Source organism: Sminthopsis crassicaudata, chromosome 2 (genome assembly GCF_048593235.1).
Source record: "Sminthopsis crassicaudata isolate SCR6 chromosome 2, ASM4859323v1, whole genome shotgun sequence".
In the NCBI taxonomy this organism is placed as follows: Eukaryota; Metazoa; Chordata; class Mammalia; order Dasyuromorphia; family Dasyuridae; genus Sminthopsis; species Sminthopsis crassicaudata.
The window spans coordinates 152,228,949-152,253,792 of record NC_133618.1 but is presented as its reverse complement, the minus strand read 5'-3'; the positions used below and the strand labels follow the sequence as shown (position 1 = coordinate 152,253,792).

Here is a 24,844-nt window from a genome sequence, read left to right as displayed (position 1 = left end):
TGAATGTTAACTGCTTTATTGGATATAATTGTTTTAAAACATGCTATATGAATGTTAACTGCTTTACTGTATGTAATTGCTTCATATTTGATAACTTTATGGGTTTTTTTTTTAATTCGACCACAGATAAATGATTTCTAAAAACTTTTAAAGGAAACTCCACCAAAGGGCTTTTGCACTGATATTTACATTGATAGGGTTAACAGAAGAGTTTTGCAACTTTTAGGAAAACAAAAGCAGTTTGCCCCTACTTTAAAATTCTAGTTATCTAAAGTCAGACTTGACTTTAAGGCCCTATCAGTAAAAACTGGAACCTTAGCCCTTTACCTGACTCACAAAAGAGAAATGATTTGCATAGATTGGAAAATAACCAAATTGCAATTTAGTTTGTCTAAGCTATAACTATAGCTATAACTATAGTTGTCAGTTTTAAAATCTGCTCTGTCTCAATTTTAAGAATTGTCTTGTTTTCTCCCTTAAAACAAAAGGGAAATTTATCTAAGGGAATAGGAACTACAGCTAAAACTTTTTGGCTATTAGGAAAATTCTAAAATTGCTTAGAGTTATTGTCATCATGTTAAGCCTTATCAGTTTACCTCTGTTATGAGGTATGAACTCCTTTCACCCTTCCCAGAGTGGGGTGGAATATCAAACAGCACTGCTCATGAAAGCATTAAAATAGTTGGGGTGGACAATTTAGCAAACTTAATCTCTTCCCTGGGATCTCTATCAACTCCATTTAATTTCTATGCTTGCCAGTTTTCTTGAAACCATGAGGGTAAGGATTATCAGCCCCAAGAAATAAGTCTATTTAGGATTCCATAGCTTGTAAACAAGGAATGCATTTACTAAGAATTTGTAAGCCTGTATAATGATTGATCCTTTATACCAGGATAAGTTTAAACTTATAAAACATGTTAAACAAAATTTCTTATGGGTTTAAGTTCTGGTAAACTTTTAAAATAATTTATCTAGCCCTAAACTACAATTGGTAGAATTTGCTATTAGACATAAAATCGCTTGGGACTGACTGAAACGGATACTCTTTTGAGTTCTGAATTTAATTGCCTGATCATTAAGGAAAAAGGAACATCTTTTAACCTACCCTAATTATAAAAGATTTAGGGAAATTGCCCAAAGAGCTGAGGAGAAATCTGTCCTCTTTTAGGGGCTCCTTGTAGAGACTCTTAAAAAATACACTAATCTGGACCCCACTTCTCCAGCTATTAGAAACAGCTTTTGGAGTCTTTAATAGCAGGGACCAAAACAGCTGCAGAGGAGCAGACCAAAGGGCCAGAGCAAGAAACAAGAAGGCTCAATTTTTAGCTGCTGCCATAGCTGGGATCCATGGGGTACCCATGTCACAGCAGGGCCACTGGGCTGGAAACTATCCTTGGAGGAAACTCCCAGGCCCTTACCCCAAGTGCAATCAGGAAGAGCACTGGGAGAGACTGCCCACAGGGCAACGTTGAGCCACCCCTCCAATGTCCTGGCCCCCAGCAGGGGTTTGGGGCATGGTCAAGCTCCCCCTTACTCCATCACGAAGGCTGAACCCAGGGTAACTTTGGATGTGGCGGGGATACTTGGGCCTCTTTTTCTGTCTTGCTCGGGCACTCTGGTCTTATCCACCCTATCCCTCCCCAGTAGAGTAATGGGGATTGAAGGGAAACTTAAGAACTGTTTTGAGACCTCCCCTCTGCCCTGCCAGTTTGGTGATTTAAACACATCTTTCCTGTTATTTCCTCCTATCCTGCTCCCTTGTTAGGGCGTGATTAAATGGTGAAGGTGAGGACCCACAGTGTACCTTCTCAGACCTCCAGGTGCTTCTCTCAAAGCCTTCCGTATTCCCTCTGAAATCTGGGAGGAAGGAGATTCCTCTCTCTCGGACCAGGGAATCCCTAGGGGGCCACTCATGCCCAGCCTTAGTGAACCTGCAGGATCCCAGTGTGTTCCCTCAAAACGCCAGTACCCAATAAAGCCAGGGCCTGTCTAGGGAGGGGTTACAGCCCCTGACTGAGAAATTTCTTAAGCACAAGCTTTTAATTCCCCATGAGTCTCCCTGGAACTATCCTCACTCAGATCCCAGGGGACACAGTGGTTTTCCACTCCAGAGCTTAAAAGATGCTTCCTTTGTAAACCATTGCACAAAGATTCACAATTTCTTTTTGCCCTTAAAGGGGCAAAACCAGGGGAACATAACACCCTCCCCCCATCAATGCACATGGCCAATAGGGGTTAGATGGTACCTATCCCAGAGGCTTCTCTGACCCCATCCATATCAGCCCTTCCCCCAGGCAGGGCTATGAAGTTCTGTGTTTAAAGGCCCACCTAATGAAAGGTGGGTTCAACCTCAGACCTGCTTATTTCTCAAAGAAACTCGGTGTTTTGGGGGTGACCCTCTTGCCTCAGAGCAGTGGCTGCTATGGCCCTTCTAATTTAACTCACCCAGAGCAGCCATTGGAGGTTTTAACCCCCACTGGGCTCAGAGTACCTTAGAAGCCAAAGGGCAGCAGCGGCTTGCTGGTGGGAGGCTTGCTAGGTATCAGGCTCTCCTACTAGACACGGAGACCTGACTCTCCGGGTGTGTCACACCCTTACCCCTGCCACTCTGCTCCCTGACCACATTCAGTCAGGTAACATCATTCAAAATTGTGAGGAAGCTTTACTACTCCAGCTGACCTGACTTGAGGTACATTCTTTTTGACAACCAGATGGTCAATGGTTTATAGATGGGTGGAGCCTTCTTGAAAATGTGGAAAGATAGGTTATTCTATGGTGACCCTCAATGGCACTCTGGAGGCTAAGCTAGTGCCTCTTGGGACTTCTGCCTAGAAAGCCGAATTCATTGCCCTAACCAGAGCTCTGGAACTGGGGAAGGAAATGAGAGTGAATGTCTGTACAAACTCCAGGTATGCTTTTCATATTTTGCTTGCTCATAAGATTATATGAAAAGAAAAGGGACTTTTGACACAAAAAGTTCTATTAAATATGCAAGGGAAGGGGGCTTGCAGATTTGGCTGTCTGTGCTGCTGCCTATTTGCCCCTGACCATGGCACCTTTACTTCCCCAGCTGGGAACAAAGGGGACACACCCTTTCTCCTTCTGGATGGTTTCACACCCCCTCAGTCAGCTTCTACTCCCAGCCCAGCTCTTGGCCCAGCAACAATGGCCAGCCTTCCTGGCTGAGCACTTAAGAATAGATTTCTTTCCTTGTTATTTATGAGAGCTTTTGCTCCTACTATTTTCTCTCCAGCTCTCTCAGTATCACTGTGAGCCCCTGCCAGTGCTTAGTCTTCAGTTAGGCTAGAGAACTCCATGGGTAATGGGGGCATTCAGGATTGTTGGGTGTGCCCTCAGCATCCCTAAGGCAGCCCACATATGGAATCTGATGCATTTGTTGCAAAGGCCCCATTCCCAAATGTCACCATCCCCACCCTGGATGCCACCCCATTTGTATTAGCTACCCCCCGGGAAATAAGTTCAACCTGACTATCCTTTGTCTTTTTGCCAGAAAGATAATAATTGTAGGATATCCATTCCAAAATTATTCTGGCAAAGTTGCTCATAATGCTTCTACACCACCTTCCTGGAAGCTTCTTCATACTCACTTGAAAAAAAATAGCTCTACAATCCCTTGTGAAATTTATTTTCCCTGGTCACTAAGCTAGGAGAAACAATTAAACAGATCTGTCAAATCTGCCCAGTTTGTGTCCAAGTACTTCTGAAAGGGCTGCTAAGCCCCCCCATCCTGCCTATCTGCAGGAGGGGCACATACTTAGGAAAGTACTGGCAGATGGATTTTACACACATGCCCCCTCTCAGGGGCTTCAAACTGCTTTTTGGTTTTTATTGTCAACTTTACTAATTGGGTAAAGAACCCTTCCCTTTAAGACTGAAAAGGCTCAGAGGTTTTTGCTAAAGGAGATCAAACCTATTTAAGAGTAATTATTGTCTCCATTCTCCATATCATCCTCTCTACTTAACCCCTTTTAAACACTATGATGCTTACACCTTAGGTCATCTGAGAGCTCCTTTCACTGAGTATAATGTGTATAATGTCACTGCTTCACATACTTTTTTTTAATTAAGCAGGGATTTGGGGAAAAACATTCTTTGGTATTTATCCTAGGAAAAGCTGTTTGAACAGAGGCATTTGTGATAGCCTCATCTCCACCCCACCCCCCCAGCCTTCCTCTGGGTGGGGTTCCTGCCTTTTGTCCCTACTAACTCCACTTTTAATTATTCTTTTTGCTCATATTTGGCTCCTGCATTTTTAACCTACTTGTGAGATTTGTTTCCTCCAGGCTCCAAGCTGCAAACTTCCAACTATTTGTTCACCCTGAATACCATGGGATGACTGACTTGGACACTCAACATCCCTTAGGTGTTGCTGCTGCTGCCATCTTCAAATCTCACACTTCCTCTCCCAGTCTGAAGCCCCATTGAGCATAGGGACAACTCTACACCCCTTGCCCACCTCAAGCAGCTCCCAAAGATGAGACCTCCATCCCTTTGTCCCAAATGAATTTGGGGATGACTGCTTGAGGGGGAAATGATGTAATAGGATTCTTTGGTCCCCTGATTTTTAGGGGGACCTTCTGTTCTGGCAGTGAGTCAAGAAATCCTAAATCTTTTGGTTCTGGAGTCTGCCTCCAGAGGAAACTTTTTTTTTTTTTTTTTTAATTCATTTTTCCAAATTATCCCCTCCCTCCCTCCACTCCCTCCCCCCAATGACAGGTAATCCCATACATTTTACATGTGTTACAATATAACCTAGATACAATATATGTGTGTAAATACCTTTTTCTTGTTGCACATTAATTATTAGCTTCCGAAGGTATAAGTAACCTGGGTAGATAGACAGTAGTGCTAACAATTTACATTCGCTTCCCAGTGTTCCTTCTCTGGGTATAGTTATTTCTGTCCATCATTGATCAACTGGAAGTGAGTTGGATCTTCTTTATGTTGAAGATATCCACTTCCATCAGAATACATCCTCATGAGATAAATTGCTTAAATAGTCCCATTTCAGAAAAAGAAATAGAACAAGCTATTAATCAACTCCCCAGGAAAAAATCCCCAGGGCCAGATGGATTCACATGTGAATTCTACCAAACATTTAAAGAACAATTAGTCCCAATGTTATATAAATTATTTGAAAAATAGGGGATGAAGGAATCCTACCAAATTCCTTCTATGACACAGACATGGTACTGATACCTAAACCAGGTAGATCGAAAACTGAGAAAGAAAATTATAGACCAATCTCCTTAACGAATATTAATGCTAAAATCTTAAATAAGATATTAGCAAAAAGACTTCAAAAAATCATCTCCAGGATAATACACTATGATCAAGTAGGATTTATTCCAGGAATGCAGGGCTGGTTTAATATTAGGAAAACTATTAATATAATTGACCATATTAATAATCAAATTAATAAGAACCATATGATCATCTCAATAGATGCAGAAAAAGCATTTGACAAAATCCAACATCCATTCCTACTAAAAACTCTTGAGAGTATAGGAATAAATGGACTATTCCTTAGAATAATCAGGAGCATATATTTAAGACCTTCAGTAAACTGGAAATTAATATGGCAGAAATTTCTATTGCATAAGAAATAAACTGCAACCTTTCCCAGTAAGATCAGGAGTGAAACAAGGTTGCCCACTATCACCATTACTATTCAATATAGTACTAGAAACGCTAGCCTCGGCAATAAGAGCCGAGAAAGAGATTCAAGGAATTAGAGTAGGAAATGAGGAAATCAAACTATCACTTTTTGCAGATGACATGATGGTATACTTAGAGAACCCTAAAGACTCTGCTATAAAGCTACTAGAAATAATTCAAAATTTCAGCAAAGTGGCAGGATACAAAATAAATCCACATAAATCCTCGGCATTTTTATATATCACTAACAAAATGCAACAGCAAGAGATACAAAGAGAAATTCCATTCCAAACAGATGTCGAGAATATAAAATATTTGGGAATCCATCTACCAAAGAAAAGTCAGGAACTATATGAGAAAAATTACAAAACACTTGCCACAAAAATAAAATCAGATTTAAATAATTGGAAAGACATTCAGTGCTCTTGGATAGGCCGAGCGAATATAATAAAGATGACAATACTCCCCAAGCTAATCTATTTATTTAGTGCTATACCAATCAACTCCCATGAAACTATTTTAATGACCTAGAAAAAATAACAACAAAATTCATATGGAAGAATAAAAGGTCGAGAATTGCAAGGGAACTAATGAAAAAAAACTCAGAGGAAGGTGGTCTAAGTGTACCTGATCTAAAGCTATATTATATAGCAGCAGTCACCAAAACCATTTGGTATTGGCTAAGAAATAGACCGGTAGATCAGTGGAACAGATTAGATACAAAGGACAAAAAAGGGTACATCTATAGCAATCTAGTCTTTGACAAACCCAAAGATACCAACATTAGGGATAAAAATTCATTATTCGGAAAAAACTGTTGGGAAAACTGGAAATTAATATGGCAGAAATTAGATATGGATCCACACTTAACACCATATACCAAGATAAGATCAAAATGGGTCCATGATTTAGGCATAAAGAATGAGATCATAAATAGATTAGAGGAACAGAGGATAATCTACCTCTCAGACCTGTGGAGGAGGAAGGAATTTATGACCAGAGGAGAACTAGAGATCATTATTGATCACAAAATAGAAGATTTTGATTACATCAAACTAAAAAGTTTCTGTACAAACAATACTAATGCAAACAAGATTAGAAGGGAAGTAACAAATTGGGAAAATATTTTTAAAAACAAAGGTTCTGACAAAGGTCTCATTTCCAAAATATATAGAGAACTGACCTTAATTTATAAGAAACCGAACCATTCTCCAATTGATAAATGGTCAAAGGATATGAACAGACAATTCTCAGATGAAGAAATTGAAACTATATCCACTCACATGAAAGAGTGTTCCAAATCACTACTGATCAGGAAATGCAAATTAAGAGAACTCTGAGATACCACTACACACCTGTCAGATTGGCTAAAATGACAGGAACAAATAATGATGAATGTTGGAGGGGATGTGGGGAAACTGGGACACTAATGCATTGTTGGTGGAGTTGAGAAAGAATCCAGCCATTCTGGAGAGCAATCTGGAATTATGCCCAAAAAGTTATCAAACTGTACATACCCTTTGACCCAGCAGCGCTACTATTGGGCTTATATCCCAAAGAAATACTAAAGAGTGGAAAGGGACCTGTATGTGCCAAAATGTTTGTGGCAGCCCTTTTACTAATGGCTAGAAACTGGAAGATGAATGGATGTCCATCAATTGGAGAATGGTTGGGTAAATTGTGGTATATGAAGGTTATGGAATATTATTGCTCTGTAAGAAATGACCAGCAGGAGGAATACAGAGAGGCCTGGAGAGACTTAAATCAACTGATGCTGAGTGAAATGAGCAGAACCAGAAGATCACTGTACACTTCAACAACAATACTGTATGAGGATGTATTCTGATGGAAGTGGAAATCTTCAACATAAAGAAGATCCAACTCACTTCGAGTTGATCAATGATGGACAGAAATAACTATACCCAGAGAAGGAACACTGGGAAGGGAATGTAAATTGTTAGCACTACTGTCTATCTACCCAGGTTACTTATACCTTCGCAAGCTAATAATTAATGTGCAACAAGAAAAAGGTATTTACACACATATATTGTATCTAGGTTATATTGTAACACATGTAAAATGTATGGGATTGCCTGTCATCGGGGGGAGGGAATAGAGGGAGGGGGGGATAATTTGGAAAAATGGATACAAGGGATAATATTATAAAATATATATATATAATAAAAAATTATTAATTAAAAAAAAGGAAAAAAATAAGTTTTTAATATCATCTATTGAGATTATATGAAAAAAAAAAAAAAGAATACATCCTCATACAGTATTGTTGTTGAAGTGTATAATGATCTCCTAGTTCTGCTTGTTTCACTCAGCATCAGTTGATGTAAGTCTCTCCAAGCCTCTCTGTATTCCTCCTGCTGGTCATTTCTTACAGAGCAATAATATTCCATAACCTTCATATACCACAATTTACCCAAACATTCTCCAATTGATAGACATCCATTCAACTTCCAGTTTCTAGCTACAACAAAAAGAGCTGCCACAAACATTTTGGCACATACAGGTCCCTTTCCACTCTTTAGTATTTCTTTGGGATATAATCCCAATAACAGCAATACTGGGTCAAAGGGTATGCACAGTTTGATAACTTTTTGGGCATAGTTCCAAATTGCTCTCCAGAATGGCTGGATTCTTTCACAACTCCACCAACAATGTATCAGTGTCCCAGTTTTCCCACATCCCCTCCAACATTCATCATTATTTATTCCTGTCATCTTAGCCAATCTGACAGGTGTGTAGTGGTATCTCAGAGTTGTCTTAATTTGCATTTCTCTGATCAGTAGTGATTTGGAACACTCTTTCATATGAGTGGAAATAGTTTCAATTTCATCATCTGAGAATTGTCTGTTCATATCCCTTGACCATTTATCAATTGGAGAATGGTTTGGTTTCCTATAAATCAGGGTCAGTTCTCTATATATTTTGGAGATGAGACCTTTGTCAGAACCTTTACTTTTAAAAATATTTTCCCAATTTGTTACTTCCCTTCTAATCTTGTTTGCATTAGTATTGTTTGTACAGAAACTTTTTAGTTTGATGTAATCAAAATCTTCTATTTTGTGATCAATAATGATCTCTAGTTCTCCTCTGGTCATAAATTCCTTCCTCCTCCACAGGTCTGAGAGGTAGACTATTCTCTGTTCCTCTAATCTATTTATGATCTCATTCTTTATGCCTAAATCATGGACCCATCTTGATCTTATCTTGGTATATGGTGTTAAGTGTGGATCCATATCTAATTTCTGCCATACTAATTTCCAGTTTTCCCAACAGTTTCTTCCGAATAATGAATTTTTGTCCCTAATGTTGGTATCTTTGGGTTTGTCAAAGACTAGATTGCTATAGATGTACCCTTTTTTGTCCTTTGTACCTAATCTGTTCCACTGATCTACCGGTCTATTTCTTAGCCAATACCAAATGGTTTTGGTGACTGCTGCTATATAATATAGCTTTAGATCAGGTACACTTAGACCACCTTCCTCTGAGTTTTTTTTCATTAGTTCCCTTGCAATTCTCGACCTTTTATTCTTCCATATGAATTCTGTTGTTATTTTTTCTAGGTCATTAAAATAGTTTCTTGGGAGTCTGATTGGTATAGCACTAAATAAATAGATTAGCTTGGGGAGTATTGTCATCTTTATTATATTCGCTCAGCCTATCCAAGAGCACTGAATGTCTTTCCAATTATTTAAATCTGATTTTATTTTTGTGGCAAGTGTTTTGTAATTTTTCTCATATAATTCCTGACTATTCTTTGGTACATGGATTCCCAAATACTTTATACTCTCAACATTTGTTTGGAATGGAATTTCTCTTTGTATCTTTTGCTGTTGCATTTTGTTGGTGATATATAAGAATGCTGAGGATTTATGTGGATTTATTTTGTATCCTGACACTTTGCTAAAATTCTGAATTATTTCTAATAGCTTTTTAGCAGAGTCTTTGGGGTTCTCTAAGTATACCATCATGGCATCTGCAAAGAGTGATAGTTTGATTTCCTCCAGAGGAAACTTCTATGCCCAGTCTGATTCTGAATAGATTACTTCTTAGTTCTTTGCTGATTGATGATCTGGCCAGTGATAATCAAATTAATTAATCCAGATTTTACTTAGTAGCTCTAAGCCATAGAATTGGCATATCAATGGTAGATGCTGGATAAAATGATTCTCCTAGGTCTGTTTCTTTACTGAATTCCCTTACAATTCAGTCCATTTCTAATTACTTTCAATAAAACTTTGCCCCTTGACTAGGACATGGGTTCAAGCCTGCAAATTCTTTTGAGATACCTTTCGAGTCTGGCACTTTTGAGGTCCCCTTTTCAATCTCAACAGTAGAATCAATAAAAATCAATAGTCATTTATTAAGTCCCTATCATGTTAGTCACTATGTTAAGTTCTGGAGATATACATGAAAACTAAAAAATACCCCAGTCCTGTTCTATAAGAAGCTTATATTCCATGGAGATGGTAGGCTGCACCCAACAATACACATATAGAGACAAGGATAATATAAGATAGGAGCAAAGGAGTGGTCCAAAATGATCCTGGGAAAATTTGGGGAGGGAGAGAAGACTTTCATTTGGAAGGGTTTTGGGAAGGTTACCCAGAAGATAAGATTCTAAAAGGCAAGGCTAAGGATGGAATACATTCCCAGAATGGGGATGGATAAACTGTGGGAATGAATCAATATGGGAGAGAGGCATGCTGGTTTCAGGGAACAGAAACAGTTTTTTCTAGAAAGAGACATGAAATAAGGAGGTGATTAATTTATGTTTATTGAGTTGAATTGATATATAGCTAAATTAAATAGCAGATACTAGGGAAAAATTAGTCCAGGTAGGTTCTGCCACCCCCACAGCCTTTTCTAAGGTACATGTACGGGACAGTAAAAAAAGGGGAAAATATTTAAAACATTTTTTAAAATTGCTTTTTTATTACTAGAAAATATCACTCCATAGTACTTAGATATTTTGTGATAGATAATAAGCTTTGTATTATTATATGTTAATTAGAGCAATAGGATTGTGAATTATTTTCAATTAGGCAAGCAACAGTTTTGTCCCACTTATATTATTCTACTTATATACTACTTGTTCCCTTCCTTTATTGCTATTTTAAATAGTGCTTTGTATCTGGTGAATATCTCAAGTATTTTGAAAAGAGAGAAATAACTGAAGTAATCATGATCAGGGAATAATCTCTAACTGGTCACTGGGTTCATTGAGTTAATAAAAAATTCTGAGTACTTACTACAAATATGGAAATATGCCAGATACCATGAGGGCTACAATGTAGGCAGTTCCAGATAATCCAATAAAGAGAGAAAACACATACCTACGATCACAGGAGGTAAGCCAAAGAGAAGGTCTTCATACATTCTGAGGGAATTTCCATATATCCCAGCTGCTGTAGCAATATTGTATTGTGAAGCAAACAGGACAAGCAGTTATCAGCTGGCTTCCTGATCTTTAGTCAGGCTTGATTCTATACATATTAGGTTACAATCCACTTTAAGGAGTGTCACTAACACTCATAATATCACTTATTGGACAGGCTAATGTCTGAAATTCCTATGTAATCACTCTTCTAGTGTAAGAATTTTTCATGGGGCCCCACGGTAATATTTACTTTGCCTTGTAGGAGAGGTCATTTATCAGTGGTTTATCAGATAGGAGATATCACCTAGTCCTAGGGAGACTATATGCTCTGAAGCATAGGACTTTATAAACAAGTTAGAGTTGTTTTATTGTCTTTTGGGGTTTTTTTTGGCAGGTGTGGGTAATGTAGGTAACAGATCTGTACAGGATTATAGAAATTTTGGAGTAGAACATCAATATGGGGTATCTTCAATTGGAGAACCAGGACAACAGCCAAAGGGGACAATCAGTTCTGGATAGTACTCTCCCAGTGTTTTCTTCCTTAGTGACAGCCCTATATAATTCTCCCCAAATAAGGGCATCTGTGATACTTTTAAGCTCAACATGAAGCCACTTTCTGGGTGATCCTTTCTCCTTCCTCCATGAGTCTTCTCTATCTTATTTTTTCATACTCTCCACATATAACTACTCTTAATTCAGCTGTTCTCTCACCTGAAATAACATTCTCATTGGTCTTTCTACCTTCAGTTTTTTTCTTCTTCTAGGCCTTCTCCATATGAGTGCAAAATTTACATTTTGAAAGCATAAGTCTGACTTGTTCACTCTCATGCTCAAAAAGCTTTCATTTTGGTGACATTAAAAGGAAACATACACACACAAACACACACATACACACACTCAGTCCCTACCTTTAAAGAGACCATATTCTAATGGGGGAGACCATGAATAATTAGGTACATACAAAAGCATAAGCAAGGTAATCTCAAAAGGAAAGCTCTAGAGCTGGAAAGACTGGGAAAGGTCTTCTGTAGAAATTGAAATTTAATTGAATTACCCTGTTTGCCTCAGTTTCCCCATCTGTAAAATGAGACAGAGAAGAAAATGGCATATCATTCCAGTATCTTTGCCAAGAAAACTTTAAATGGGGTCATGAAGAATTTGACATGACTCAACAACAACTTGAAGGAAATCTGGGATTTCAGAGAGGGAAAGGTAAAAAGGAAGAACATTTCTGACGCAGGTTGGGGTAGGTGTGGGGATGGGGGTGATCAGTCCAAAGGCACAGAGGAAAGGTGTGGTGTGGTATGGATAGATAGAAATATACATGGAAGAAAGAATTAGCAAAACAGAAAGGTCAGAAGAGGACAGGATATGAAAAGATAAATGACAAATTTTTTTTTTTATATATATAATAGTTTTTTAGTTTTCCACATATATGCAAAGGTAATTTTCAGGGGCAGCTAAGTGGTGCAATGGATAGAGCACCAGCTGTGAAGTCAGGAAGACCTGAGTTCAAATTTGACATCGGACTTAACACTTCCTAGCTGTGTGATCCTGGACAAGTCACTTAACCCCAATTGCCTCAGTTAAAAAAAAAAAAATTAGTTTTCAACATTCATCTTTGCAAAACCTTGTATCCTAAATTTTTTCTCCCTCCATCCTTCCTTCACCCCTCCTCTAGACAGCAAGCAATCCAATGTAGGTTAAATGTGCAATTATTTTTTTACTTTTTTCTCCTTCCTGTTTCTTTTCTTTTTTCTTTTTATTATTATAGATTTTTCTTTACATATGTTTTGTGGGTAATTTTTCAACACTGACCCTTGCAAAAACCTTCTGTTCCAACTTTTCCCCTCCTTCCACCTTCCTCCTTCCCTAGATGACAGTTAGTTCAATACATGTTAAATATGTTAAAGTACATGTTAAATCCAATATATGTATACATATTTATAGAATTATCTTGCTGCACAAGAAAAACCGGATCTAGAAAGAAAGAAAAAAACCTGAGAAGGAAAACAAAAATGCAAGTAAACATGAAGAGAAAAAGTGGAAATGCTATGTTCTGGTCTTCACTCAGTTCCCACTGTTCTCTCTCTGGGTGTAGATGGCTTTCTTCATCACTAAACAATTAGAACTGGTTTGAATCATTTCATTGTTGAAGAGAGCCACGTCTATCAGAATTGATCATCACATAGTATTGTTGCTGTCATGTTTGATGATCTCCTGGTTCTGCTCATTTCACTCAGCATCAGTTGATGTAAGTCTCTCCAGATCTCTCTGAAATCATCCTACTGGGCGTTTCTAATAGAACAATAATATTCCATAACATTCATAAGCCATAACTTATTCAGCCATTCACCAATTGATGGACATCCACGTAGTTTCCAGTTTCTGTTCACTACAAAAAGAGCTGCCACAAACATTTTGGCACATGCAGGTCACTTTCCCTTCTTTAGTATTTCTTTGGGATATAAGCCCAATAGTAGCAATGCTGGGTCAAAGGGTATGCACATTTTGATAACTTTTTGGGCATAATTCCAGATTGCTCTCCAGAATGGCTGGATCCATTCACAACTCCACCAACAATGTATCAATGTCCCAGTTTTCCCACATCCTCTCCAACATTCATCATTATTTGTTCCTGTCATCTTAGCCAATCTGACAGGTGTGTAGTGGTATCTCAGAATTGTTTCAATTTGCATTTCTCTGATCAATAGTGATTTGGAACACTCTTTCATATGACTAGAAATAGTTTCAATTTCTTCATCTGAAAATTATTCATATCCTTTGACCATTTATCAATTGGAGAATGGCTTGATTTCTTATAAATTTAAGTCAATTCTATATATTTTGGAAACGAGGCCTTTAACAGAACCTTTGAATGTAAAAATGTTTTCCCAGTTTATTGCTTCCCTTCTAATCTTATCTAGGTGCAATTCTTCTAACCATATCTCTATATTCATCACGCAAAATAACAAGATTTCAGTTTGATTCTGGCTAAGTTGGGAGGAGAGGAGAGGGTTATGGACAGGTTTTTTATATAGAAAATCATTTTATTGACTGAACAGATGATAGACAAGTGGGGAATGACAATCAGAGAGGTCAATTAGAAGGCCTTTGCAATAGTTCAAGTGAGAGGTGGCAAGAACCGGTGGTAGTTGTGTGACAGAAGAGATATATAAAGTTAGAAACAGCAAGAACTGGCAATGAGATGGATGACACCAAGATTGTGAACCTCTAGGATGGGCCAATGCAGTGCTCTTCACAGTAATAGGGAAGTTGAGAAGAAGGGAGGTTGGGGATCTTTGAGATGCCTGCAGAATATCCAGTTTGAGATAGCCAAAAGGCAGGACTGTAGCTCAGGAGAAAGATGAGGGCTAAATATAAAGATCTAGGAATCATCTGCTTAGAGCTGATAATTGACCTCAAGGGAACTAATTAAATTACCAAAGGAAATGGTGGCTATGGTCTTCGTTCTCAAAGAAGACAGAATTAACTTCACTTGATTTCACCATGTTGGAGTCAAGGTATGCTGTGTGTCTGACTGGTTGATCAGACCAATTGGTCTTAGGAGGCAATCAGGCACAAATATTTCTCATGAACATTTGGAGGGGAAATGTCTCTAAATTTGTATTCTCCACATTTCTTTTGAGCTATACGAAGAGAGATGGTTATAAAGGAAAAGAGAAGATCCAGGACAGAACCTCGGGGGCACTGGACTTGGTGGGTAGGACCAGCAAAGGAGAATGAGGAGCTGTCACAGAAGGAGAAGAGGTTATTCATGGAGGCCTACATAGGATAGAAGGTGTCAAATTTTGGAGAGGTCAAAAGAATGGAGAAAAAGCCATTAGACGGAGTGATCTTTGGAAACTTTAGAGAGAACAGTTCCAGTTAAAGGATGAGGTTAGAAGTTAGCCAATAAAAGGCTTATAAGGGAGAGACTGAGACAGAGAGACCTTTCTTGCTCCTCTCTTTTTACTCCATGGCCCCGCACCCTCCCCCACTCTGCACCCTCCTCCACTTCCTGGATCCTCCGCTCCTCTTGTCAATATCAGGGCTTTTCCATCCTATGAATTCTGGGATGCCCAGCTTGGCTACAGCCTCCTCCGGCCTTTACACCCACTCCTCCATTCCCCTCCCTCTCCTGTCTGTTCTGATGAGCCTCCTAATTGATGTTTCCTTCCGAGAACTGTAGCTCCTCAGAGGTACAAATAGAATGACTTAGGGAAGAGAGAGAGAGAGAGAGAGAGAGAGAGAGAGAGAGAGAGAGAGAGAGAGAGAGAGAGAGAGAGAGAGAGAGAGAGAGAGAGAGAGAGAGAGAGAGAGGAGAGAGAGAGAGAGAGAGACAGAGAGAGAGACAGAGAGAGAGACAGAGAGACAGAGAGAGACAGAGACAGAGAGAGGAGAGAGAGACAGAGAGAGAGAGAGACAGAGACAGAGACAGAGACAGAGAGAGACAGAGAGAGGAGAGAGAGAGAGAGAGAGACAGAGAGAGAGACAGAGAGAGAGACAGAGAGACAGAGAGAGACAGAGACAGAGAGAGGAGAGAGAGACAGAGAGAGAGAGAGAGAGAGAGAGAGAGAGAGAGGAGACAGAGAGATAGAGAGACAGAGAGACAGAGAGAGAGAGACAGAGAGAGACAGAGAGAGAGACAGAGAGACAGAGAGAGACAGAGACAGAGAGAGGAGAGAGAGACAGAGAGAGAGAGAGAGAGAGAGAGAGAGAGAGAGAGAGAGAGAGACAGAGAGACAGAGAGAGAGACAGAGAGACAGAGAGAGACAGAGACAGAGAGAGGAGAGAGAGACAGAGAGTGAGAGAGAGAGAGAGAGAGAGAGAGAGAGAGAGAGAGAGAGAGAGATAGAGAGACAGAGAGACAGAGAGAGAGAGGAGAGACAGAGAGGGAGAGAGAGAGACAGAGACAGAGAGAGGAGAGAGAGACAGAAACAGTGAGAGAGAGAGAGACAGAAACAGACAGAGAGAGAGAGACAGAGAGAGAGAAAGGGAGAGAGAGAGAGAGACAGAGAGAGAGAAAGGGAGAGAGAGAGAGACAGAGAGAGAGAATGAATGTGTGTCATTCTCAAGTTATTATTTGTGACTCCTGATTGTCACTCCTGACTTATTTTCTTCATCTAGGAAGTAGGCTGATAAGACTTGCAAGAACTACCTTAAGTAACTGAATAAAGAAAAGTTTCATAAACCTTAAAGCTGACATCATTGTGAGTGGTTGTTATTATTTTATTATATATAACATATATGATGTGCTTCATGCTGCTGTTTGCGTTTCATTCTTGAAGATAACAATGACAACGAGGAGGTGATTCCATCACACACAAGTGAGCTGCGTCTCTATATTGGTTTACTTACTGTGGGAGGGGGAGGGGAGAGGGAGACAGAACAAAACGGAACACAAGGTTTCGCAAGGATGGATGTTGAAAATTAGCCGTGCATGTACTTTGAAAAATAAAAAGCTACTTTTTAAAAAGTGATTTGGATGTAAGTGAGGCAGGCTGTGCAAGTCACTAGGCTCGTTTTCTCCGTCAGTCACCTGGGCCCAGTGGCCGGATGAGGACATTCGGAGATAAGTCTGACTCTGACCGCTCCTCGCTGGATAAGTTGGCGGCCTTGCCCAGGCTCATACAGCAGGTCTTTTAACAGCCGCCTTGCCACCCATTGGAAAACCGGGAGTTCACAAGCCTCTTTTGCCATTTTCTGTGGCTCCGGACAAAGCTTTCCCTGGGCAAAGGCTTATCACAAACCTTAAAAAGCGCTGGGTAGGGGCAGGTAGGTGGATTGAGCACCAGCCCTGAATTCAGAAGGACCTGAGTTCAAGTCTGGTCTCAGACACTTAACACTTCCTTGCTGTGTGACCCTGGGCAAGCTACTTAACCTCAGCCTCAGGAAAAAAAAAAAAAAAGAAAGAAAAAAGAAAGAAAAAGCGCTGGATAAATGCTCAATGGCTGAAGGCCCCGAAACTTGGAGAGTTCAATCTGGCCTCAGACCCGGACTGACCCGGGCTGTCACCTCACCCGCTCGCTTCAATTCCCTCCCCTGTTAAAGGAGCTGAGAGGGACATGGCAAACCCACAGCCGTATCTTAGCCAGGAAACCTCCGAAGGGATCGGCCGTGCCTGAAACACGGCCCCACAAAACGCTGGCTGTCACCGGTCCCCGTGTGGGACAGTTTCCGGGGCACTCCCGGTCTCTCTCCGCAAGGCCCTGAGCCTTCTCCCAATTACAAACAGTTTTTAAAACAAACAAGAACAAAAAAAAAAAAAAAAAAAAAAAAAAAGCTCCTAGGTAGGTTGGGGGGCGGGGTAGGCCGGGAGAGAAAGCCTGCTTTTCCCACCCCCTCGGGGCTCCCTCAGAGTCCCCACCTACTCTCTGCCTCCTCGTCCTCCTCCCCGGTCCCTGCACCTCCGTGGCCCCGCCTCTTGCTCCGCCCCTTCACTTCCCCGGAGTGGTACGCAGACGCAGTGCCGCGTCCCGAAGGTTGCCTTCTGATCGCTGGCTGCGGCGGCCGCTGGAGCATCCTCTTCCTTGTCTTTCCCTGCCGCTCGTCCCTTCTCTCCGGGCGGAGCCCGCAGCCGCGAGAATGGCAGTGCCCCTGACTGACAGCGAGAAGCGGAAGCAGATCAGTGTGCGGGGCATCGCCGGGCTGGGCGACGTGGCCGAGGTGAGGAAGAGCTTCAACCGGCACCTCCACTTTACCCTGGTCAAGGACCGCAATGTGGCCACTCCCCGAGACTATTTCTTCGCACTGGCGCACACTGTGCGCGACCACCTGGTGGGCCGCTGGATCCGCACGCAGCAGTATTACTATGAGAAGGATCCCAAGGTGAGCCCCTCCCCGCAGCCTGCGCCGCCCCCTCCGGTCCCGCACCCCCAGCCTGCGCCTTCTTCCTCTGCCCTGCACCGCCTGCTGCTTGTACTGTCCCCCCCCCCCCACCCCGGTGCTGCACCTCTCCACCCCGCAGCCTTCTTCAGAGCTCACGATCTCCCTGCCCCCTTCTCCTGGCCTTCGCCGGTCCCGCTCCCCTCCCTGCTGCTGCACCCTTCCCCCCGGTCTGTGTCGCCTCCTCCCCAGCATAACCGTACAGTCCTGTCATGCACTTAAAATTCCCTCACTCTGCACCCCTCCCTCCGTCTTGTACTGCCTCCCCCCCATGCCGCCCCTCCCCCACCTTGCACTCCTTCATCCTATTGCTTTCAGACAGAAGCTCTTTCTTGCCCCTCCTCTCTTTTCCCTCCGTGGCCCCGCACCCTCCCCCACTCTGCACCCTCCTCCACCTCCTGGATCCTCCGCTCTTCTAGTCAATGTCAGGGCTTTTCCATCCGCTGAATTCCGGGATGCCCAGCCTGGCTGCAGCCTCCTCGGGCCTTTACACCCACTCCCCCATTCCCTTCCTCTCCAGTCTGTCCCGAAGAGCCTCCTCGTTTCCGTCTGAGGACTCTAGCTCCTCCGAGGCACAATGAGAATGACTTAGGGCAGTAGATGTGAGCTGGAGGAGACCTGAGAAACAAAGAACCTGGTGTAGGAGTCCCGAGGCCCAGGTTCACGTTCTCGCTCCGCTGCTTACTACGTGTGAACTTGGGCAAGTCCTTCCAGCGCCTGCCCGGGCCTCAGTTAGTACATCTGTATAAAATGAAAGGATTGACTCCACTCGTGTTGTATGACTCATAACTCAGCCTCCAATGCTCCCGGGAAGTTTCTTTGACAAACTTTACCCTTGACATGAATTTCAGAATGTGTAGGGTCTGTCTTTAGAGATGGGCTGTGCGGCTAAGTAGATGAGATTGTTAAAACTTGACCTAATGTTCTTCTTCATTATCTGATACTCAATCTTAGCAAAATCTCCTTCTGTGAGTCAGTGTTTGGAAGCATTTTCTAAAGAGGCTAAAAAAAGAGCAGATTTTAAATAATTTATTTTACAGAATTGAGCTTGTTGCAGAATTTTTCAGCAGCATTTAATGACTTCTAAAAAACAACCTTACTGAATATTGATTAAAATTCTGCTCTCCAATGAGTGCTTAGGAACATTTCACTTTTATCGTAATAAAACCACATATCCCATTTCATAAATAGTGTTACTTCTGAGCCTGCAGTAATGTTTTTAGAAGGCATCAAAAAAAAAAAGGTTATTATACATTCAGGGTTTTTTTTTTTACTGTATTATTAAGGATTTAACTTGCCAGGTTCTTTTGATAATTTATTAGTTATTTATAATAGATTTTTTTTTAAATAAATGAAACAAGAACATGACTAAATTTTTCCATGATTATATTTGATGATTTATTTTCTGGCATGAAGAATAACTTGAAACCATTTATTATCCCTTTACATCATAATGTATAACTAAACAGTTTTTTTTTAAAGAAAATAATAGGGGCAGCTAGATGGCACAGAAATGGAGCACTGACCCTGGAGTTAGGAGAACCTGAGTTCAAATTTGACCTCAGAAACTTAATATCCTGGGCAAGTCACTTAATCCCAAATGCCTTGCCAAAACAAACAAACCAGAATGAAAGAAAATGAATACTGGTACAGACATATTTTTCTTTTTCATCACAAAAGTAAGAATATTTTAAGGGATAGTAAAAATAAACAGAAATCTGGAAATGTGTTCAATTGGGAATCTTTTGTGTTCCATTGGATTCTTGTGAATTATCTTCCACACTAGAAAGGAATACCTCATTTTATTTTAGAGACTTTCCCCAATGTTGAACTTCTTGTTCTAGGGCCAAGCAAGATAAGTCTAATTACTCTTCCATATGGCAGTTCTTTGGATGCTGGCAGACAGTTATTTCCACTGTGTTCTCTTTTCCAGGCTAAACTGATCCTCCTGTGCCCTGGGCTCCAGTTCTTGGTTGTTCTTCTCTGGAGTTGATCCCTTTCATCTTCTCTGCAATTAATCCCAGTCCTTCAGATATGCTTTAACCAAGGCAGAATATAGCTGGGCTGTTACTGTACCTCTCTTAATGTAGCCTAAAACCAAATTAGTTTTTCTTGCTGCCTTGTCACCATTTTGGTTCATATTGAGCTGTCTGTTTACGAAAACCTTGACATTTTTAATGCAAACTCTCAGCTAAGATTTCAGACTTTTCTCCCATTATAGATAGACTAACACAGGACTGGATACATAAGCATTTCATTAAAACGTGTCAAAGCTTGAGTCTTTTCTAGTATTCTCTTTGGAGGGATCTGTAAGTATAGAGAATTGAGCTCTGAAGGAAATTTAGAATTTTAAGAGTTAAAGATGAAAGTATATATTCCATTCATTATGGAGGACCAGAGAGAGGGTAGAGGTGAGAAATTAGAAGAGGATTATTGCTATATATATGATAATTATAAAATTAAAGCTATGCTTTGAAATGAGTAGATTTAAAAATTGCATTGGGGGTGTTAAAGAATATAATTGATGATTGGAAAATTGTGGCAGAATTGGAAAAATTTCAAATGCTATCTAGTCCAACCTATACTTGACCAAGAATCTCTTGTATGAGGATCATATGGAATGTCTCATATGTTCATATTCTCAGTCTGACATCTTTACCAAGTAACTATTACTTGAAGATTTATAATAAGGGGAGATTCTACCCTGTAATATTTTATTTAAAAAAAGATGTAATGTTTTCTGTTGTTTTCTTGGGGTCTCTGTCAGCAGCCTTTGTTTCAGTTCAGTAATCACAAGTGTAGCCAGGTGTTAAAAGTCCAAATCCTTTATTGTCTTCTTCAAAATCCTGTCTCCTTTCCTGGGGCCCGGTTAGCTTTCTTTGAGGTCTGTCTCCTTGGTTCCATGGGCTTCTGCCTCCTTGAGCTCTACCCTCTGGATCTCTCTGAATGTCTCTTTATCCAAAGGTTTGTGTTTCAGCCTGTAGCCACCACAAAGATGGAAGATGGAATGAATCTGTCTCAGCCTCCCAGAGCTTCTTTTCTGGCCTTGAGAGTTTATATGTTCTACACTGAGTATACACCAATCATTCTACCACTAGGAAACCATTATTTGTTGTAAGATTTAATCAATGCTAACCTAGATTTAACCATTGTCTCCTCAGTTCCACTTAGTACCTTGTTTTAAGTTCTGGCCTTTAACATCTCCTTGTAGGATTAAATCAATCAGACTGAATCATACTAAATTAGATAACTATTGTCTCTGTCAATTCCACTGACTTAGTACCTTGTAAGAATCCTTTGTTTCAAGTTCATTTTTCTGGCCCATAACACTACCCTTTAAGTTAGGCCCTTCCTTCTTTTCTCTAGCTCTTTTAAGAAGTGTTAAGAGGATTTTTGATCTATCAGTTTAATAACCTTATTCTAAAAGAAAATAAAGTTAACTTTATGCATTTAGTTTGACCTCATTTCTTTCCTTGGATGACTCCAACAGAATCCTAATTGGTCTCAATGCCTCAAGTCTTATCACTCTAGTCTATACTAAATATTTCCAAAGGAATTTTCCTTAAGTTCAGATCTGACTGTCATTCTATTCAACAAATTCCCATGACTTCCTATTTGTTTAACTTTCAGAAATTTACACAACCTATCTTTCCAACTTCAACAGATATTACTCTCCCCTTTCACTCTGTTATCCAGTCAAACTGGTCTTCACTGTGTTCCTCTCTCAGTGCTCCCTCTCTCATCTCCAAGCCTTTGTACTGACCATGCCCCATTCCTCCAATGTACTTTCTCCAAACCTCTGCCTAATAGAATCCCTCTCTTCCTTTAAGTTGCAGTTCAGGTTTTATCATCTACATGAAGACTTTCCTGATTCCCCACCTATTAGTGCCTTCCTCCCCAAACTATCTTAGATTTACATACTAAGATTTTTTTTTTCTCCTGAGGCTGGGGTTAAGTGACTGGCCCAGGGTCATACAGCTAGGAAATGTTAAGCATCTGAAACCTGAATCTGTTAAGCATCTGAAACCAGATTTGAACTCGGGTCCTCCTGAATTCAAGGCTGGTGCTCTATCTACTGCGCCACCTAGCTGCCCCAACCTCATATCTTTTTGAAAAGCTGCTCCTTGTAACAAAAATAAAGAAGGGGAAAAAATAACAAAACTAATCAACATACCAACTGTGTCTAATAGTATAAGTACTATCCCAAAGCCATTATCCTTCAGCAAAAGGAAGTTCTAGATTGGAATTTAATATACTGATGAGAATAAGGTCCAGACGATGTCCATTGCTCACCCTTCAATTTTTCCTTCCACTATAAATTTTTTGAACCTCTTCATATTCTATCTCTTCCTGGTCATATTCTATCTCTTCCTTTTACATCCAGGGTACTTCTTTCTTTCTCACTCCTTAATTAATCTTTTATGTCACTTACCTTATGCCCAAACCCTCTCTGTATATTCCTTCTAGCTATGTACTATTGATGGTTTTAGAAATTATAAATTTCATCTTATATAGGGATGTAAGCAGATTGCCTTATGTGTCTTTTTTGCTTTTTATCTTTTTTAGTCTTTACTTCGGTCTTGGTATTAGATGTCAAACTTTTTGTTCAATTCTGGGCTTCTCTTTATGAAAATTTGAAATCCTTCTATTTCATCAAATGACCATCTCTCTCCCCCCTCCCCTGAAGCATTATGCTTACTTCTGCTGGGTAGGTGATTCTTGGTTGTAGTCCTTGCCTTCAAGAATGTCATGCTCCATGACTTCTCCTTTAATATTGCAGCTGCTAATTCTGTGTAGTCCTGACTGTGGCTCCCCAAAATTTGAATTGAATTTGCAGTATTTTTTCCTTGACCTGCTTTTTTTTTTTTTTTTTAATTGATAATTTCTTGAAAGATGTTGTCTAGATCCTCCTTCTGATTATGGCTTTCAGGTAGTCCAGTGATTCTGACATGTTCTCTCTTGGATCTGTTTTTCAGATCAATTGATTTTCTAATAAAGTATTTTACATTTTCTATTTTTTTCATTCTTTTGACATTTTTGGATTAATTCTTAGTGGCACATAGAGTCATTAACTTTCCCTAATCCAATTTTAGCTTTTAAGAAGTTGTTTTCCTCAGTTAGCTTTTGTACTCTCTTTTCTATTTAGCCACTTGTACTTTTTAAGGAGTTTTCTTCAGTGGGTTTTTGTGTCTCCCCATTTGGCCATTTCTGCTTTTTAAGCAGTTTTCTTTTTCCAAGCTATTGATTCTTTTTCATAAATCTCTTACATTAGTTATTATCTTCCCAATTTTCTCTTTGTCTGTCTTAGCTGAAAAAATCAGCTCTTTTTGAGCTTTTCCATGTGTTCTTTCTAGCCTTAAAATCTTTTTTCTTTTGTGTTTTGTCCATAGTTGTTTTTTAACATTGTTGTCCTCTTCTGAATTTGTGTCTTAATCTTCCTTATCACCATAATAACTTTATATGGGCAAATTATTTTTTTGTTTTTTGCTCATTTTTTCCTTTCTTTTAAATTTGATCTCTGCTTCCAGAGTGATAGAGGCAGTGTCTCAGTCTTCTTGTGCCAAGAACTGCAGACCCTGGCTGTTTACCTAGCACTGCACCAAGGTGGACTTGAGGCCCACGGAGGACCCTGGTGTCTTGTGCTGCACTGTCTTGTGCTGAGTTGGGATGTGGCTCCTGTTACTGGAAGCCATATGGGCCTGGCAGCTTGCTGGTTGCTGACACAGGGTCCTAGTGCTGGTATCTAGTCTGTGCTGAGATTGGTAGGGGTTTCCTAGTGTGTGCTGAGACTGGTAGGGGTTTCCATGTTTTTCCAGGGCCTCAGTAAAGTGTGTGGTCATCTGGCTACTAAACTGCCTTTTTGCCAGGGGCATCATTGAAACACAGTGGTGGTTTGGAGCTGAAGTTCTTTGTGCCCCTGGATAGCCTGTGGCATGCTGTGAGGGTCCCTTGTATTGACATTCTGTTGTTGGGGCTCAGGAACTATTAGTTTGCTGAGGTAGGGCTTGCTGCTGACTTGCTGTGCTCCTTCCATTTCCTGGACTGCATTCCCTTCTACCTCAGTGAGACTGACCTTTTTTGCCAATTTTCCAAGCTTCTTGAGCTAAAAGATTATTTCACCTTTTTTTTTTTTTTTTTTTTTTTTTTTTGAGAGACAGAGAGAGACACAGACAGAGACAAAGACAGAAACAGGGAGACAGGCAGATGCAGTCTGTGGAAGAGGGAGTGGTGTAAGAAGACTGGAAAGGTTGAAAGGACCAAGTTACAGAGGTCTTTAAAAACCAAACTGAATTTTATATTTGATCCTAGGAACTAGGAAGCCATTGGAATTTAGTGACTGAAGGGTGGGGAGTGACATGTTCAGACTTGTGCTTTAGGAAGATTAATCTGACAACTGAATAGCAGAATCACTGGAGTGGAGACAGACTTTGAGGCAGGGAGACCAAGCCATCACTCTGTTGGCAATAGTCCAGATATGAGGTGATGAGAACCTGCCAATGATGGCAATATCAAAGGAGAGAACCAACATATATTAGAGAGATTGCAGGCGTAGAAATGACAAGGGAAACTTACTGTAAAGATAATGAGTCCAATTTTAGAGAGGCTAAATTTAAAATGTCTCGTATATCTAGTTCAAGAAACAGTTGGTGATATGGGCTATATTAATTATATATAATATATGTATATTATATATATTAGAATCATGTGCATAGAGATCTTAGTTTAGCTATGGCAGCAGCAGAAATTACAAAAAATAGGATGGGGGCAAAGAAAAGATGGCTCAGCCCAGGACTTTGGGAAACACTTGCCTGTCAAAATGTGATAAGAATTAATGAGTCAAGGGAAAAAAAAGATAGTATATTAATAAATATAGAGCATCCC

The 24,844-nt window shown here is 40.3% G+C and overlaps 1 protein-coding gene across 1 annotated transcript in view; it reads left to right on the top strand.

Moving 5' to 3' along the window:
• Positions 1 to 17,525: 17,525 nt before the first annotated feature.
• The window catches only part of PYGB (glycogen phosphorylase B), a 67,293-nt gene continuing 59,974 nt past the window's right edge, over positions 17,526 to 24,844 (top strand). Inside the window, exon 1 of the mRNA XM_074287701.1 lies at positions 17,526 to 17,905. Coding sequence (XP_074143802.1) covers positions 17,663 to 17,905 — 243 coding nt within the window. The 5' untranslated portion in view covers positions 17,526 to 17,662. The remainder of the gene's footprint in view (positions 17,906 to 24,844) is intronic.